Raw genomic sequence first — 16,840 nt, 5'->3', positions numbered from 1 at the left:
TGCTCCAACTTGCCAGATCCATTTCATCTCTCCATTCTACTTAATATTACCAAACTACCCCTATGATTTTCAATTAATCTTATGTTTAGGTGGAATCAGAGCTGTTAACAAGTTTAAGTTGTTTCATTTATATTAATGTTTGTAATTTTTGTAGTCTTATGTTTGTATTTATTGCGTTCTAAAAAAAGTTTATTCCAAATAGTAATGCTTAATATCTAATAAAAATATTTATTCTTATGAAAAAAATACTAGAGTAAATTCCCAATACTAATTGTCACGACTGGTATTGTGCACGTGGCATTATAGAAGCACACAGTTCACGAAAATCAGATGCAGCCTCTCTTCGGCCGCCAAAAATACGATATTTAATTTCAGTTTAGAATATAGAAAAAGGTTTATTTTCTTCTCATATTGTCAAAACTCATAGAGCGAAAAAGAGCATGCACAAACGAATATTTGGTGATTCCTGGTAGGTTCCGCAATGTCGACGGAGAGACTGATTTCCAGCTACGATCGGTCCGCCTTCTCCTCGTCTCACTCGCTATTCTACAGCGGCGACGCGGCCTCCTCCTCCTGGATTTTCGATGAGTTGCCGACGGCGACTGTAGTATCGGTATCGCGTCCCGATGCCAGCGACATCACGCCATTGCTATTGTCCTACAACATTGAGCTCCAGTACAAGCAGGTACCCTGCGTGTGCATGCGCGTATTGTGTTTTTTAATTTTGTTACGGGCATGTTGTATATGTATGCAATTAGATGTATAGTTGCTTATCCGTGATAACTGCGTAGGTGAATTAATCCCCAATTTGGGTTTCTGACTTCAGTGTCTGTTGATTTGGATGTAATCAGATTTTAATTCCATATTTAGTGTTTGTTTAGTTGGAATGTTGTAGTTGAAGGTTTGGATGGATTAATTGGTTAGCAGTTCCAATTGGATTTTCCTTTTTTTGGAAAATTTACTTTTGCGTGGAATTTCTTTGGACTGGGGTGGAATGGACCTGGGGTCTTGGCTGACTAGGCGAGGGAAAATAATAGTAGGAGCTTTCAGTAGAACATAAGTACTTAGGCTGCTCTGTTTTTAAATGTAAGTGGAGTTCAAGACAAGTTGATTTTTCCAGATACAAACTCAGATGCTACTGGAACTCTGTAACCTGACAGAATTGAAATGATTAATGCTATTGTGCCTAATTATGTTGTACCTAGTTTGGCTAGTATGCTAATTTGGGCCTCAGGATGGTTTTCATTTTTCCAGTTTAGAGTATAATGCATTTTGCGGAGTTATTGTGCTTTCTTCAGTATTTAGACTATTTGGTCTGATTTGCATAATGAAGTAAATCACCATGCATTTTCACACGGCACACTTCTATTTTGCCATGCTGTGTACTTTTCATTCTTTTTACTTGTACACTCTTTATATTGTTTAAAGCTGTATTTTGATTTTCTTCATATGATGTGCATAATATGATTACATACGCTTAATGTTAACTAAAATTTCCTTGACAGTTCAAGTGGCAATTGTGGAAAAAGGCTTCTCAAGTAATTTATTTACACCTTTCACTAAAGAAGCGTGCATTAATCGAAGAATTTCATGAGAAGCAGGAGCAGGTTCTCTTTCTCTTCCATATCTCTTCATGAATGACATGTCCGGTTTTACATTTTTGCAATTCAATTTCATAATTTTGAAGCAGTCCTTTGTAGTGACCTGCATGGTTTTTGCTGATCTTTGTCGCAACTTGTGTTTCCTAAAATAGGTTAAGGAACTTCTGCATAACATAGGAGTAGGAGATCATGCAACTGTGTTGCATGATGAGGATGACCCCGATAATGGAGCTTTGCCAATATATCATGACGAAAGTTTTAGGAACAGGTGGTGAAAGGTTTTTTTTTTCTTGCACTTTTGATTTAGAAGTATTATACATTTCCTTTATTCATCTTCACGGTATTTTCTTGGGCAGAAATGTTCCATCAAGAGCCGCTCTTTCAGTTATTCGGCCGGCCATCGGTAAGCAACAGATTTCAGACAAAGGAAAAGCTGCAATGCAAGGTTACCTGAATCATTTTCTGGGAAACTTGGACATTGTTAATTCACGAGAGGTGAAAAGTGAAAACTAAGTTAATCTCCTTTACTATATATGACACTTCCTAATCAGAAAAAAAAACTAGGAAATTCAAATCTATTCCTTCAGTTTTATTAATTGTTCACTCTAAGATCGTAATCTTTTTTATAACCATTAACCTTCATACTGTACTTCTTAAAGTTCATATAGAAAGCAGCTATTAATTTTGTCAAATTTGGCCCTTCCTAAATGAAATCAATCATTTCCAACACTGTGAAAGGATTTGAGAATTAATACTTGGTTGCCATTCTAATGAAAATAGCTGAATCAGCGTCCTATGCTACAACAGTTACATTTGTGAAGTTTATGAGCACATTTTTTTTTGGATCTTTATTGTAGTTTGCTTGCATAGCGTATCATATGAACATGTTCTGAACTAATGCCAGTCAAAAAGTTACTTGGATTTGCCTTTGGTCTTTCGGGGACATCTTTAGATACTTCCATGTGATATGTGATCCTACATGCAATAACAAATGATTCTGACCTTGGACTTGTTTTCTTTTATATTCCAGGTGTGCAAGTTCTTGGAGGTGTCTAGGTTATCTTTTTCAGAGGAGTATGGTCCAAAGTTGAAGGAAGGTTATGTGTTGGTTAAGCATTTGGACGGGTCTTCAGAGAACGATACATGCCCAGGATCTTGGCTATGTTCTTGTTGTTGTGGCAGAAATTGGAAAAAAGTACGTGATCTGGAACAAGTGTTTCATGTTCTGTCTTAAGTGGCGATTACACAGTACCACATTTAAGAATGAAAATTACGCTTGATTTCTTCAAATCAATTGCACTTCCTCTCATAAGCCAACCTTAGGTTTAAATTTACCATGATCTTGCAACATGAAAAGTTGTGAGAGTATGAGACTGGGAGCTGGGGAAATGCAAGATAACTCAATCACAATGTTGTCAGTTACAAATGTTTTAGAGGAAATGATCTGTTATTCTTTAAGTTAATGATTAGAAATCTTTCAATGATTGTTAAAACCCAAAAATAAGTAGGTAACTGGCTATAAAGTTTATGCAAAAAACATAGCAAGATATATTAATGGATGTTCCATTTCTGGTTTTCAGATGATATCGTGTGGATAACTTTTTTGAGTTATTGTTTTGGTTTCTTTTGGTGTGTTGGGGGAGGGGTGGGGGTGGAGGCGGTCAATTCTGAATAATTTGATCTCGAATTACCTGAGTTTAGGTTTGGCTTGTTCTCAAACCGGGATGCCTGGCTTTCCTTGGAAATCATTTTGATACCAAACTCTTAGACATAGTTGTCTTCGATGTCCTGCCGGATTCAAATAAGAAAGGAGATGATGAAGTGCACTTGGCGAAACTGTCAAAGGAACGAAATCTTTTGCGTCATGCATTTAAGGTCAGCTTCTTTTACACATCCTATTTTGCTAAGCTTAGTAGATGAAAATTTTGACACTAAATAACTCTTTCTCTAGCTTATATCTGTAGATACCCCAGTTAAATTTTTTTCTAGGCTTTGGGATATTCAATTTATCTATGGTTTACATAGTTCACCGATCAGCAAGAAACTGGTAAAAGAAATGGCACATGATTTTCAGCTTATCAAATAGGAAGGATGCAGCATATAGGTACCTCATACAGTAGGACTTAGTCGAAGTATGAATGAAGACCGAATCAGAATGAAATCAGTTCTTGTTATACTCAATCCCGAATATGCTCTTTTTGAATATTTGAAAATGGTGGCCTATATAATCAATCTATAACTTTAATTTGGGGATTCTTTGAGGCAAAAGTTGAACAATAGAATACCCTTTCTTATATACCCATTGATATGCTTGAAGCTTAAAGCTGCCTTTATGGTCTATGGTTGTATAATTTGTGAAGCAGAGTCAACATGGTTGTAAGTTTCAGCATTCAGTTTTTCATTTCTTGCAAAACTTGAATTAATTTAATTAGAAAGCAACTTACTCAATCTACTTGGTTTAAATGGTGAACAGGTTTGTAGTGGGAATAGAAGCATAAAGATAAGGACAACAAGCAACGCTAAAGTTCAAGAGTGGATATCTGCAATTAATGCCGTCGAGTCAAAGAGTTCTGATGGTTGGTGTCATCCTCACCGTTTTAATTCATTCGCTCCTACTCGAGGACTAGCAGAAGATGGAAGCCTAGCTCAATGGTTCATAGATGGAAAAGGAGCATTTGAATCAATTGCTTCATCCATAGAGCGAGCTAGAACCCAGGTTAAGTTTCCAGACATTTCATTTAATTGTCTCACCATTTTTGGCCATTCAAATATCTAAACTAGCCAAAATAAGTTTGCAGATATATATAACCGGATGGTGGCTTTGCCCAGAATTGTACTTAAGACGGCCATATCACAACAACAGCTCCTCCCGGCTTGATATTTTACTTGAGGCTAAAGCAAAGGAAGGGGTTCAGGTACAATTTAAGTATTCAGACCCAAGAGGGCAATTAAAATGATACATTTTAATAACACTCTGTTTCTTTCACCTACTCTCATCTTGTTAAGCATGTCAACTACTACTTAGCAATCATTCATTTGTTTAGTTCTTGATCTTTGTTCCAAATGTCCAATTCCGGTAAATATTAATGTTGTTTGTACAGATATGTGATCTGGAACTTTAAAATTATCATTTAAATGCAGACCAGAATTGAGTTTTTTCATGAAAACTAAGGCACAATGAAGATGCATGCAACTTCACTTTGATTTTACTGGTTAACGTTAACTGACAGCCTATAAAATTAATTGAAGTGCTGAATACACGATCTTGACTGATGCAAAATATGAATGTACATGGAAATTTATACTCCCTTAACTAGAAAGCATAGCTGTTACCATTCTGATTGTCACCTCAAGGTCCTGGTTCACCATTTTCTTGTATATAGCTGTGAAAGCAAAGATACACTGAAGTTTGTTTGTTTCTATTTCAATAATAATAGTTCTTCTCTGAATTCTTTATATATAATACTGTGCAGATATACATTCTTCTCTACAAGGAAGTTTCTCTTGCTTTAAAAATTAATAGCTTATTTAGTAAGAGAAAGCTTCTTAGCATTCACGAAAATGTCAAAGTTCTACGGTACCCTGATCATTTGTCAACTGGCGTCTACTTATGGTAGGTTGTTGCTTCAAAAATCCTATACTAGAGAAATAAAAGAACCTTTTTTATGGTTTTTGAGAAGTTCATTCAGACTTTCCAAGAAGCTTTAAAATCTCGTTTCAAGAAGTAAATAATGGTTCGTGCAGGTCTCATCATGAAAAGCTTGTTATTGTGGATAACAAGATATGTTATATTGGAGGGCTAGATTTATGCTTTGGCCGATTTGACACCACTGAACACAAAATAAGTGATTTGCCTCCTTTGCTATGGCCTGGGAAAGACTACTACAATCCCAGGTAAATCATCTTGTAATATGAAACATATATCATACATGTATTCAGAAAGTAAGTACTGGCTAAGTGTGTGGCTTCTTTAAAATGCTCATATTTGTCCAAGAATTTGGTTGTAACAAGATCTAGATTTTTACTGGTTACATACCTAAATATTCTGCCCATTAGTTCTTCTTTGGCTATAGTTGATAAGTAAAGATTATTACAAGCCGAATAGCCGATTTTTTATTCAGTTTGCCATTGGCTTTCTTTTATTGCTTGTATATAGGATTTTAGTTAGCAAAGCTTATAACACTAAATCATGTTGCTTTTGCTTTTCCACCTTACCCCATCTATAAAGAAGCATCCAATGGATGAAAATCATGAAATACATTAAAAGCATTTGTTTTGCCAGTAAAGTTCTAAACCATAATAGCCTTTGTTCGTGTGCTATTACAGAAGATTCCCACATAACATGATAAACTGCGAAAACTATGGGACTTGAATGCTGACAAGAAAATTAGTGACTAAGAGGTGTAAACCTGTTGGTATCTATTTCCTATTTTCAAGTAATTTTTTGTTACCAATGTTTACCGCTCCATGGGCTTTTGATTTTGAAACTTTACATGGGATGTGCAGAGAATCAGAGCCAAATTCATGGGAGGATACACTAAAAGATGAACTGGATAGAGAAAAATACCCCCGGATGCCATGGCATGATGTTCATTGCGCCGTATGGGGCCCTCCTTGCAGGGATATTGCTAGACATTTTGTTCAGCGCTGGAACCATGCAAAGGTTAGCCTCCATGCTTCTGGTGTAAACTAAAAAAATGTTCAGTTACTAATATATTTCCCCCATCAAACCAGAGGAGTAAAGCACCAAATGAAGAGAAAATACCTTTACTTATACCGCAAAATCAGATGGTTTTACCACACTACATGGGAAAAAGCAATGCTATAGACATTAACAGGAAAATCTCTGAAGTTGAACCAGAGGGATTGAGTAGGAAAAATTCATTTTCCTCAGAAGCACCACCTGATGACATCCCACTACTTTTGCCACATGAAGCGAATGGTCCAGAGTCTCCTGTCATGGGAAATGGATGGAATGACCTCAACTCAAGTAGATATACTTCAACTGAGAATATTAGTCATAGTAGAAACAGCTCGTTTTCCTACCAAGACACAGGATTTAGTTTCTTCGATAACTATGACGCTGCCTGTATAAAAAATGCAACAGCAGTGGAGACAACCTCAGATCAGCAACGAATCCAATTCAAATCAGCCAATGAAGTAACACAAGTTGGTCCACGTAGTTTTTGCCGCTGCCAGGTTTGTTATTATTACCAGTGGAAATATATCTTATTGAAATAGGTATCTGTTTTGCAGTTATCAGACATGAGACTCCCAGCTTTGAAAAATAATTGTGGGTTCCTCAAAATACTGAGGTGGATTCATTAGCTGCAGAAGTTTCCACTGAGTTGTATATTTCATTGGTATAGGTTGTCAGAAGTGTGAGCCAGTGGTCCGCCGGGACAAATCAAACTGAAGACAGCATTCATAGAGCTTATTGTGCTCTCATTGAGGATGCAGAGCACTTCATATACATTGAGGTGAACTTTATGTGTCTTCATTTCTTAGGACCGATAACTCTGTACGCTTCTTCTAACATTATAAACTTTTAAATTGCGCCAACAGGAAACTGCATTTTAGATGGCCATGTGATTACATATTTAAGTAGAAAGAAATTTCTCATTTTTTTAACATAAAAATATGGTCATCATCCTGGCACTTAGTTCAGTAAATTTTCCACCAAGTTGAGATTTAAAAGATATTCTTCAATTTCAGGTCTGTTGATTTTTGTTTCTCATATGAGACAAGATATGGACTAGATGTGATTCGTGTGTATCTTCATTATCTTTCATGAATATGAAATTCCAATTTCCAAATGTCCTCAAAAATTCACAAAGAGAGTCCATGCTAGACATCTCATTATTTGAACTTGATTTCTTCTGCAATGACCTACTATTATACTATAAGCTTTATCAGCCTCTAAGAATACAACTGTATTAGCAGAGTTGCAGTAACCTCTTTGTCCCAAGAGTAATGGTAAAAAAAATGGGAGAATGGCTGCAATTTATGCAGTTTTCTGCATTATAAGGTCAGTGAAGATTGATAAGTTAAGCCTTCAGCCAAAATCACGATTCAAGTTTATTTGAGGTTAACATAAATGCTAGTACTAAAATAGGTGTCACGGCTCCTTCTGCACTAATATGTTTCTGTTTTCAGTCATACATGGTTTAAAATTATAGAATGAGGACTCATCTTTTGTACGTCTGCAAAAAAAATGTTGTGATCTTACATTCCTTTTATATAGTGTTAAACTGAAACATGCAAAATGAAACATGAACTTTGCAAGAAGTAATATGCCAAATTTGTTCCTTGTCTACTTCCAGAATCAATTTTTTATATCAGGCCTTGCAGAAGATGAAGTTATACAAAACCGTGTGCTTGAATCTCTGTATAACCGCATAATGCGGGCCCACAAAGAAAAAAAGTGCTTCAGAGTCATAATCGTCCTCCCACTCTTACCTGGGTTTCAGGTACTTTCCTTCTGAACAGAAAGCTTCCATTTCAATGTCGTTTACTATATCTCTCTGAGTAACTATTCGTTAAATAGGGTGGTGTGGATGATGGAGGTGCCGCTACTGTTAGAGCAATAATGCATTGGCAGTATCGTACTATTTGCAGAGCAGAAAGTTCAATATTACAAAAACTTAGCTCAGAACTTGGCCCCTTGATGCATAATTTCATATCTTTCTTTGGTTTAAGAAACTATGGCAGACTCTTTGGTAGTGGTCCTCTGGTTACCAGTCAGGTAAATATATTTTGGGCTAATTTCATTTGTTATCCTTCTCATCTAAATGCAGTTAGCACTTTTCCTTGATTAGTACGATATTCCAATCGCCATACATGAACGTAGCAATCCCATTCCCTCGTGGCCAGTTAGTTCTGACATGGCCAGTCCTAGCCATGTAATGCTTCTTGATCTACCTATTCTGAGACTTGTCTTTCTTTAACAGGTTTATGTCCACAGCAAAGTTATGATAGTAGACGATCGCCGTGCTTTGATTGGGTCGTCCAATATCAATGATCGCAGTTTACTGGGTTCAAGAGACTCAGAGGTGTGTGTGTTCCCCATTGTTCAGTAATCAAATTGCCATAGGAATATTGATGTTTTCTGGAACCTAAAACTATAAACATGTGGCAACTTCAGTAGTGCTTATCTTTTGGTTTCACATAAAGTCCTCAACTGCACTCATGACAATGACATTTCATTGTAATGTAAGCTTGACATGCATGGATTCAAGTATGTGTAACTGATAAAATGTATACAATCATAGTTACAATAGCACAATAAAATAGATGGCTGATAACAAGTTTTGGTTAATTGTTATTGAGTTCCTTTTTTATTTTTATACTCTACATTTTCTTATCCATGATCTTGCTCCCTTTTGTTTTCTTTCCCTTGATTTTTCTTGTCTAGATCTAAGTTTGAAGATCATAACATGCATATTTCCTTTATCTTAGATTCCTTTTCCATATTAAAGTACGTGGTCATGATTTGTTATCCAGATTGCTATCTTCTTAGAAGATAAAGAGTTTGTTGATTCATCCATGGATGGGAGCCCATGGAAGGCTGGAAAGTTTTCTTTTAGCCTTAGACTTTCCTTGTGGACTGAGCATCTTGGTCTAAACGCTGAAGAGGTGAGCCTAATCATAAGTATCATTGAAGATATGTTTTAAGATAATTGACTTGGAATCTAGTTTCTTTAGAAGAGTCAAGAGGCATACGCGTATGATTAGATGGCTTCTTATTCAGTTTTAATCATCTATATTTCTAACCAACCCTATCTTTTGACATCCCACGCGTTATCTTGCTTTATTATTTATAGTGCTAAATTCACTTGCAGTGCTATTTTTTGTGTCTCGATTCCAGGTGGCTAAAATAAAAGACCCCATAGCTGACACAACATACAAAGATTTCTGGTTAGAAATAGCGGAGGTGAGCAAAAAGGTTTCTAGTACTACACTGTATATTCAAAAAGGTTTCTAGTACTACACTGTGTATTCATGCACAATTATGTAGGTATCAAACATATATGCTTATGTATCTGCCAAAACATAGAGATACTAGGTTTAATCTTAGAACTAGGCTGGCTAACAATATATGATACTTTCCTCACTGTTGCTATTTGTTTACCTCTGTATAGTTTTAGCAAGTCTGATAGACAATCATTTTCGCCAAAATTTACTAAAACATGCTGCCTGTCTTTTGGAGTTGAAGCATTCATTTTATCACTCAGTTTTCCTCTAATTCATTTTCTTTGACAGTCGAATACAAAGATCTATCATGATGTATTCTCTTGCATCCCCAATGACACGATCCACTCCAGGTGCCATACTCTAAAGCTACATATATTGTTGTTTCTCTTTTACGTAAATTCATAATTGTAATCAACGACTGTTGCCATTCATTTTAGATCCGCTCTGAGACAAAGTATGAACCACTGGAAACAGAAGCTTAGGCACACAACAATTGACTTAGGAGTGGCACCTGAGAAACTTGAATATCATGAAAATGGGAAAGTGATGATGATAGATCCAGAGATGAAGCTAGAAAGAGTGAGAGGACAACTTGTTTCCTTCCCACTGGAGTTCATGAGGCAAGAAGATGACCTGAGACCAATGTTTATCGAGGGTGAGTTCTACGCTTCACCACAGGTATTCCACTGAATGTATAGATGAATATATTTGTTGAAGACTTATGTACAAAGTGTAAGTAAACATGAATCTTGATTCCGAGTGTTCACCGCTGAAGCAAGGGATCATATTTGGTCCATTTTAGGTAGAAACATCATGTCAATATATTCTATTTTCATCATTGCATACATAAACACACTCGATCGGTTTCAGATTATATTCATCTTATAGTCTATCTTGTGATCTTTTCGTAATGTCAAACTTTGGTCATCCTCATCATATATATTGCATAACAAGCATCCAAAAGATGTGTGGTTTGAGTGTTTCCGGCGGCTTTTATCTCCTATTAGTATTAGCCAGCTTTTAACGACCAATTATGTGTCAGCATCACGACTTTACTTAAAGAGGAACAATTTCTTATATACGTGTCATTTACTTCGAGTTACTATTGGGTAGGTAGCATTGCCGACATTGAATTTAATTAAAATTAAAAAATTATTCTATATTTAGTACTACACATTTATTTTGAAAAACAATCTAAATCATGCATGTACACGAGACATTGCAAATTTTGCTATCTAAGATGGCATTCATATTCTTAAATTAAGGATCCGATTATAACTAAACGGGAATCTCTTGATGTGGCACTGATCATCCCCAACTTTTTGGTACAGCTCAGTAGCCAAGAGTATTAAATTCAGTTGAGCTTAGGTACAAGTTCAAATTGGTGAGGAGGAGAAGAAGAAGAAGAAGATGAATGAAAAAACAGTACAATTGCTGATATATCATCCATAGCTATTCCCCTTCTCTTCTTCCTCCACCCATCAGCCGCCCGCTCCACCAGCCGCTTTGCAGCTTTTCCCCGCTCCGGACACTCCCACACAATCTGCACTGCTTCTTCATTCGATACAACATCCCAAACCTGTAAACAGAAAAAGAAAAAAACTAATACATCAAGAAATGCCACAAAACAAGACTCATAAAAACATATATAGCTTGCACTTGAACACATACCCCATCTGTGGCCAGCACTACAAACTGGTCTTTACTTGTTATATGTCTGTGGATGACTTGAGGCACAGAAATGACGCCGAAGTTCTTGATGCAGTAGTCCCCGAAAGCCCGAGACATTGCTAGCCCCGGGGAGTCTTCATGTGGCAGCCACACTCTATGAACCCCTGGCTCTTCATCCAGGCTGTAAACTCTCCCGTTGCACTGTGTTATTCGCTCCGCCTCCTCTGCGCACACACCCAATTCATTATTACCCTTCTCACACTGCCAAAGCCAGATATAGCAAAAAGAAAGAAAGAGAGACTCACGAGGTAGGTTAGGCTTGAAATCCATGGTAAGCTGCACTGCCACCATATCCCCATTATCACTGGGCGTACCCAACACAGCACGCGAGTCTCCCACGTTTGCTAAGAACACATTGTCTCCCTGGTCAAAACCATAGCCATTTTCAAATCAAATCATGTTATTAGTATATTATGTTAGAGTGTACATGCCTCAAAGCAATTTCAGTAAAGAAGATACACCATTAGTGTGTATGTACCTCTCTAACAATTGTCAATGCTGTGGTGCCGCTGTTGAATGCATCAATCTTGCGGTGGTGCTCCAGCGCCTGATCAATTGCCGCACACGTCTTCAGATAAGAATGCTTCCATATATTGAAGCTCTGGAGCTTCTTCTGACCCCCCAAATCGAAATCAGGATCAACTGCAGCCTCAACAAGTGTTTCTTGCCAGTTGCAGAGAAGAGACGAAGGCATCGAGTCTCTAACATTCTTCGCCACAAAATGCCCCCACTGACCATGCCCGTCGAATATCCCACAGAAGATCATGTCTTCTTGACACCCAAATTCCTAAACAACAGAATTTTATGTTAACTCAAAATTCACAGAAAGGGAAACTAACTAGGCTCATCCCATCACATAAAAAAGAAAGCATACCTCCCAAACAATACAGCAATCTTGATTCACACCTTTCTCACCCCTCTTTGAGTAAACAGAGGCCAAGTTGTTGGATCCATCAACATTCACAACCCCTGATGACCTCAGTATCAACTCATTTTTCTTGGCATCCTTCGCCATAGCTTTAATGGCCTCTTTCCCATCACCGTTATCCTCCAAATTCTTCGTTTTCTTTATCGAAGAAATTGACCTCGCCAGACCATTGAACATCGAAGAGAAATGCCCCATATCCCCTCCCACAGATATGCTTTAGCTCACAACCTAAACAAGAACAACACTTTGAGCATACAAATCCAAGTTCATTTTCAATCACTATATATATTAGGCTGAACAAGCACATGATCGAATGAATCTTATGCAAGTTGCAATAAAACTAAGATGTAGTCTGACTCAGAAAGTTGGGGTTGGAACCAAATTAAGGTATAATATACACAAAAAGATGAAACTAGCAAGAATGGATTATAAAAACTGGCTGGGAAAAAGCAGATTGATCTGAATTCTTACATGGAATTCCAACATCATGACTGTGTCACCATGTCAGAAGATGTCAAACAAATGGACATCAATAGAGAAGATCCCAAATATTCTCAGCACACAAAGACAATCAACATGAATTTAAGAAAGTAAAACCCCTTTTCCTCACTACTCTTTTGTAAGAAGATTCCCACCATGATCAAATTACATTAGCTCAAATCTGATTTGGACAAAAGACTAATGACAAGCATAAACATGTGACATCAAATTTAAGGAAGTCTCTCCAAAATTGTTTTGCTTTCCAGCCAATCTTCAACCGACCAAAAGAAAAGGAAAAACCCAAAACAGAAACGTTAAAATGAGAAAAATTAAACACCTTGAATGTTCAGATAGCAAGAATAAGTGGGCGGAGAGATGAGGTGGAGCGCCGGAAAAGAAGGGAATCCGGAGCGGTGGAAGTGAGAAATGGAGAGAGTGGGGAAGGATCGAAATCCATGGCTTATTTGAATGCGATGGGAGAGGAGAAGAAAACAAAGACGCACACATATGTAGAACTATTACTACCATACGATGCTGCAATGAGTGTGTACGCGTTAAAAATATTTCACCATCACTTCAATTAACTGTTTCTTCTAACGGCTGTTTCAACCACTGACTATTAAGCCCTTGAATTTTGCATATAGAAAAACAATGAATTTTCTCTACAAATTATTTACTTGGAATCTATTAATCCCTTCTTGCATTGCCTTTGAATTTTGCATATGAAAAAAACAATGAATTTTCTTTATAAATTATTTACTTTTAACCTATGAAAGAGTCGCTAACGTCCCGCCAAGCGCCATTCGCCTCTCCTCAATCAAGCGATGATGATAGGTCCGCTTGACGAATGGGAGCGCGCCACGTGTGCGTCCGCTGGCACGGACGTGCTCGATACATCGAGCAGCGCCGTGCCAGCGACGCGAGCGCAGCGGCGGCGGATGGCGCCCGTGCCAGCAGCCGTGGCGCGGACGGCGGTGGCGACGCTGCGCATGCTCTTAGTCTCCGATAGTAGACTTATTTGGAATTAAAGAAACAAAACAAATGGTGGCGATGAGATGAGCACAAATTGCTGTACTTTGTATGAAGGCGTTATTTCCACCAATATGATTGAAGTCATACTCATCATCATCAATGAGAATGAGATCATAATTTTTGTGTAAAATAATTTCCAACAAAACATGCACTTTAATTAGGATATTTAATATTTTTTTATTATGTAGGACATTTTTCATAAACAACTTAGGAATTAAGACATTTTTATTATTAACACATGATTATGATGTTGTTTGCCATTTGCTAGTAAGTGAGTTACAATTTACAACCATGAAAGATACGATCTCAAAATAATCTTAGTTACTCAACTAAGCTCTTATGAATTTCAAGCTTAAAACAAGTACTAGAACTAGTATGGTAAGATTGTGTTAGTAGACTAAAATCTTGGATAAACCGGTTCAATTATATGTTTAAAATTGTTAACAACTTTGAGGCATGGGCGGTGTGATGAAATTGTGGAGCAGGGTAGTAGAGCCCATACCTTAAACGCCACACCCACTTAGAAGAAGACACGTAGCACACACCCAACAATCACATGTGGGGCGGCGCACCAGAAAACGACGCATCCACCGCGTTGCCATTCAATTTCGGTACGGTTAATTCCCACGCGACTTATAAAAAACGTTGCCTTTTTGAATTTTGCCTATCCATAATAATTTCAGTTCTAATTGCACAAGAGCATTAGCAATGGGGCGCCCTAAGGCGCGCCACGTCAGCATTTTTATCCTCCTACCTCCCCACCTGCAGTGGGGCGCCCTAAGACGCGCCCTATAGCGCGCCACATCATCATTTTATTGTTTTGTTTAATTAATTTAACTGTTTTCAAATAACAAACGACGAAGTTTTAATAAAAAAAAGTTACATCATTGAACTAATAAAAAAAAACTAAGTCGGACCAATTCCCAACTTCCGACGCAGCTCATCGAGTAACGCCCAGAGATATTCGGCTTCGTCGGGGTCGGTACACTTCTTGAGGGCCCTGTGCGTCTGCAACATCGTCCTTGCCATCGACACTGTTGCTAACGACTCAAACGCGGTGGCCGTCTCGGTCGGGAGCTCTACCGGGACCGGAGCTTGGGTTGCAGCGGTCGACGATGAGGTCGCGGTCGCCTTCCCCTTGGCCTTCGCAGCCTTGACGCCGGGAGGACGCCGGAAGGACACCGGTGTGCCGGAACTCCCTTCATCCACGTACGTCCGGTTGAGGTCAACCGGGTGGTTGTCGCTGCCGCTGCTCGTGTAATCACCAGCTTCAGTGGTCTTCGTCCTCTTCGGCGCACTAGTGTGCAGAATTCCACCTTGGAACTTCTGCTTGTCCCTCAAGAGCGCCCAGATGGCCTCGTGCTTGAAGTCGCCGTACATCGACCGGTACGACAACAGCGCTTTAGCGCGCACGTCGCTCAAGCTCTCGCCGCTCCCCTGTGACCGCGTGAACTTCTCGAACTCCGCCGCGTACAAGTTCACTTGCTTCTTGACTTGATCCCAGTGCTTGCGGAGTTGCTCACGCTTGCGCTTGTACGCGGTCGGCGGCTTGACCGAATTGTAGAGGTCCGCGATGCGTTCCCAGTACGCGATCTGTCGCTGGTTGTTCGCGAATATCGGATCTTCCGATATATCTACCCAACACCGGGCCAAGGTGAGAGTTTCGTCGTCGTTGTAGTTCGTACGGCTGGGGGCGTACTCATCGCAATCACCGGAAGGCGGCAACTTCTGCGCCCGCTGCCGGTTCCGCTTCTTTCTGGCTGGGGCAGAAGCGGTCGCGGCGGGGTCGGGATCGGCCGCTGCGGTTGGGCGGTGCGGAGACGGCTCCATGTCAGACAACCCATACGATTCCGTACTGAAATCGGGGTCGTAATGGGTGTTGGTGTCGAACGAACGATAATCGTCGGGTTCTGTACCTGGCCAATGCGCCCCTGCGCTAAACGTATGACTATTGGGGCTTGAATCCATTTCGTAGTAATTATGTAAATGTAAGTTTCGAAAATGAAATCGAGTGAAATGAAATGTTACAAATGAACGGTATTTATAAAAAAACGAAACCGCGGCCTCCACAATGGGGCGGACGATGGCGCGGACGATGGCCATCATCCGCGGCCATCGTCCGCGACAGCCGCAATGGGGCGGACGATGGCGCGGACAATGACCATCGTCCGCGCTATCCTCCGCGACCGAAGTATAGGGCGCGACTATCATCCGCGCCCTATGGCGCGCACCCGCAATGGGTGCAGACGATGGATGGCGCGGACGATGTGCGCCATCAGGCGTGCCGATGGTCCGCCCATTGCGGATGCCCTAATGCGCAAATACAAAGTAGAGAAACCAAACCAATGGATAATGCCTCGTACTTTTTCTTGTGACTCATTAATTACTTTCCCTCATGTAGATATATATCATTACATGTAGTAATGCTATATTTTTGTTCTATTTTTTCAATTGCAATAATTATTTTAAAATTCTCCGATTAAAACTTATTTTTATTAATATTGTGTATATGATGTAAATGAAAAATATGTTCATAATGAATAAAATAGCTATGTCATCAGCTCCAAAAAAGGGAAAGGGGGAAATACGAACAATCATACAGCATCTGCATCGCCATCTCGATGCGGGCTCGGACTCGTCTCGGCAAGACGAGCCAGCAACGAGATAGCGATGCAGCCCTCCCGTCGCATCGCGTGTCCTTCCGCCTCGTTGCAGCTGCGAGCTCTGGCGCGAGTCGTGACGCCCACTAGCCGACCCGCGAGTGGGCGTCGTCATGCTGACGCAATAAATAATTTTTTTTAAAAAAATCATCTCTTAATTAAGAGATGGGGTAAAAAGTACAATGTGACCCATGAATAATTAAGAGATGAGACGGTATTGAGACAGGGATGTGGAAGGCCTTACTACCTAAACTTTATTATTTCCTTTTTTGTCCATAAATGAAGAACGATTTTATGAATTTGGGGTGTTTGATTTGATGGGTGATGAGATACAGTATAAGATTGATAAAGTAAAACAGGATTGAATTATTTAGGTTATTTAATTATGTATTTTGGATATATTTTGTGTTCGAATTATTAAATAACGAGGGAAC

The 16,840-nt window shown here is 39.1% G+C and overlaps 2 protein-coding genes across 3 annotated transcripts; one reads left to right on the top strand and one right to left on the bottom strand.

Moving 5' to 3' along the window:
- The first annotated feature begins 341 nt into the window (after positions 1-341).
- Positions 342-10,455, top strand: LOC121749101 (phospholipase D zeta 1-like). Its single transcript, XM_042143708.1, has 20 exons — positions 342-685; positions 1,506-1,607; positions 1,754-1,869; positions 1,958-2,096; positions 2,632-2,796; positions 3,303-3,476; positions 4,075-4,317; positions 4,400-4,516; positions 5,075-5,214; positions 5,346-5,495; positions 6,108-6,264; positions 6,336-6,800; positions 6,971-7,081; positions 7,925-8,071; positions 8,149-8,346; positions 8,552-8,653; positions 9,105-9,236; positions 9,469-9,534; positions 9,864-9,925; positions 10,013-10,455. Exons 1-20 carry the CDS (start codon positions 482-484, stop codon positions 10,263-10,265), a joined length of 3,243 nt encoding a protein of 1,080 aa, XP_041999642.1. The 5' UTR covers positions 342-481; the 3' UTR covers positions 10,266-10,455.
- A 339-nt stretch (positions 10,456-10,794) lies between these two features.
- LOC121799530 (probable protein phosphatase 2C 34) lies at positions 10,795-13,222 on the bottom strand. Of its 2 annotated transcripts, none has more exons than XM_042198930.1 (6): positions 13,052-13,222; positions 12,181-12,462; positions 11,785-12,093; positions 11,552-11,669; positions 11,247-11,470; positions 10,795-11,154 (listed from the first exon to the last, which is right to left on the bottom strand). In XM_042198930.1, exons 2-6 carry the CDS (start codon positions 12,427-12,429, stop codon positions 10,930-10,932), a joined length of 1,125 nt encoding a protein of 374 aa, XP_042054864.1. In that variant the 5' UTR covers positions 12,430-12,462; positions 13,052-13,222; the 3' UTR covers positions 10,795-10,929. The 2 variants fall into 2 exon arrangements, with proteins under 2 accessions (XP_042054864.1, XP_042054873.1); XM_042198939.1 differs by lacking the exon at positions 13,052-13,222 and adding an exon at positions 12,706-13,025.
- Between the last annotated feature and the right edge of the window lie 3,618 nt (positions 13,223-16,840).

Source organism: Salvia splendens, chromosome 1, assembly GCF_004379255.2.
Source record: "Salvia splendens isolate huo1 chromosome 1, SspV2, whole genome shotgun sequence".
NCBI classification, from domain to species: domain Eukaryota; kingdom Viridiplantae; phylum Streptophyta; class Magnoliopsida; order Lamiales; family Lamiaceae; genus Salvia; species Salvia splendens.
This window is presented reverse-complemented; position numbering and strand designations above follow the sequence as displayed.

Bases quoted from the DNA above. Each gene is read 5' to 3' on its own strand.
- LOC121749101 (XM_042143708.1), top strand. From the start codon at position 482: ATGTCGACGGAGAGACTGATTTCCAGCTACGATCGGTCCGCCTTCTCC. The intron at 6,801-6,970 runs GTTTGTTATTAT...TCATTGGTATAG, and splicing joins GTAGTTTTTGCCGCTGCCAG to GTTGTCAGAAGTGTGAGCCA. The intron at 8,072-8,148 runs GTACTTTCCTTC...TTCGTTAAATAG, and splicing joins CACTCTTACCTGGGTTTCAG to GGTGGTGTGGATGATGGAGG.
- LOC121799530 (XM_042198930.1), bottom strand. From the start codon at position 12,429: ATGGGGCATTTCTCTTCGATGTTCAATGGTCTGGCGAGGTCAATTTCT. The intron at 11,670-11,784 runs GTACATACACAC...GGTTTTGACCAG, and splicing joins CATTGACAATTGTTAGAGAG to GGAGACAATGTGTTCTTAGC. The intron at 11,471-11,551 runs GTGAGTCTCTCT...GTGTGTGCGCAG, and splicing joins TTTCAAGCCTAACCTACCTC to AGGAGGCGGAGCGAATAACA.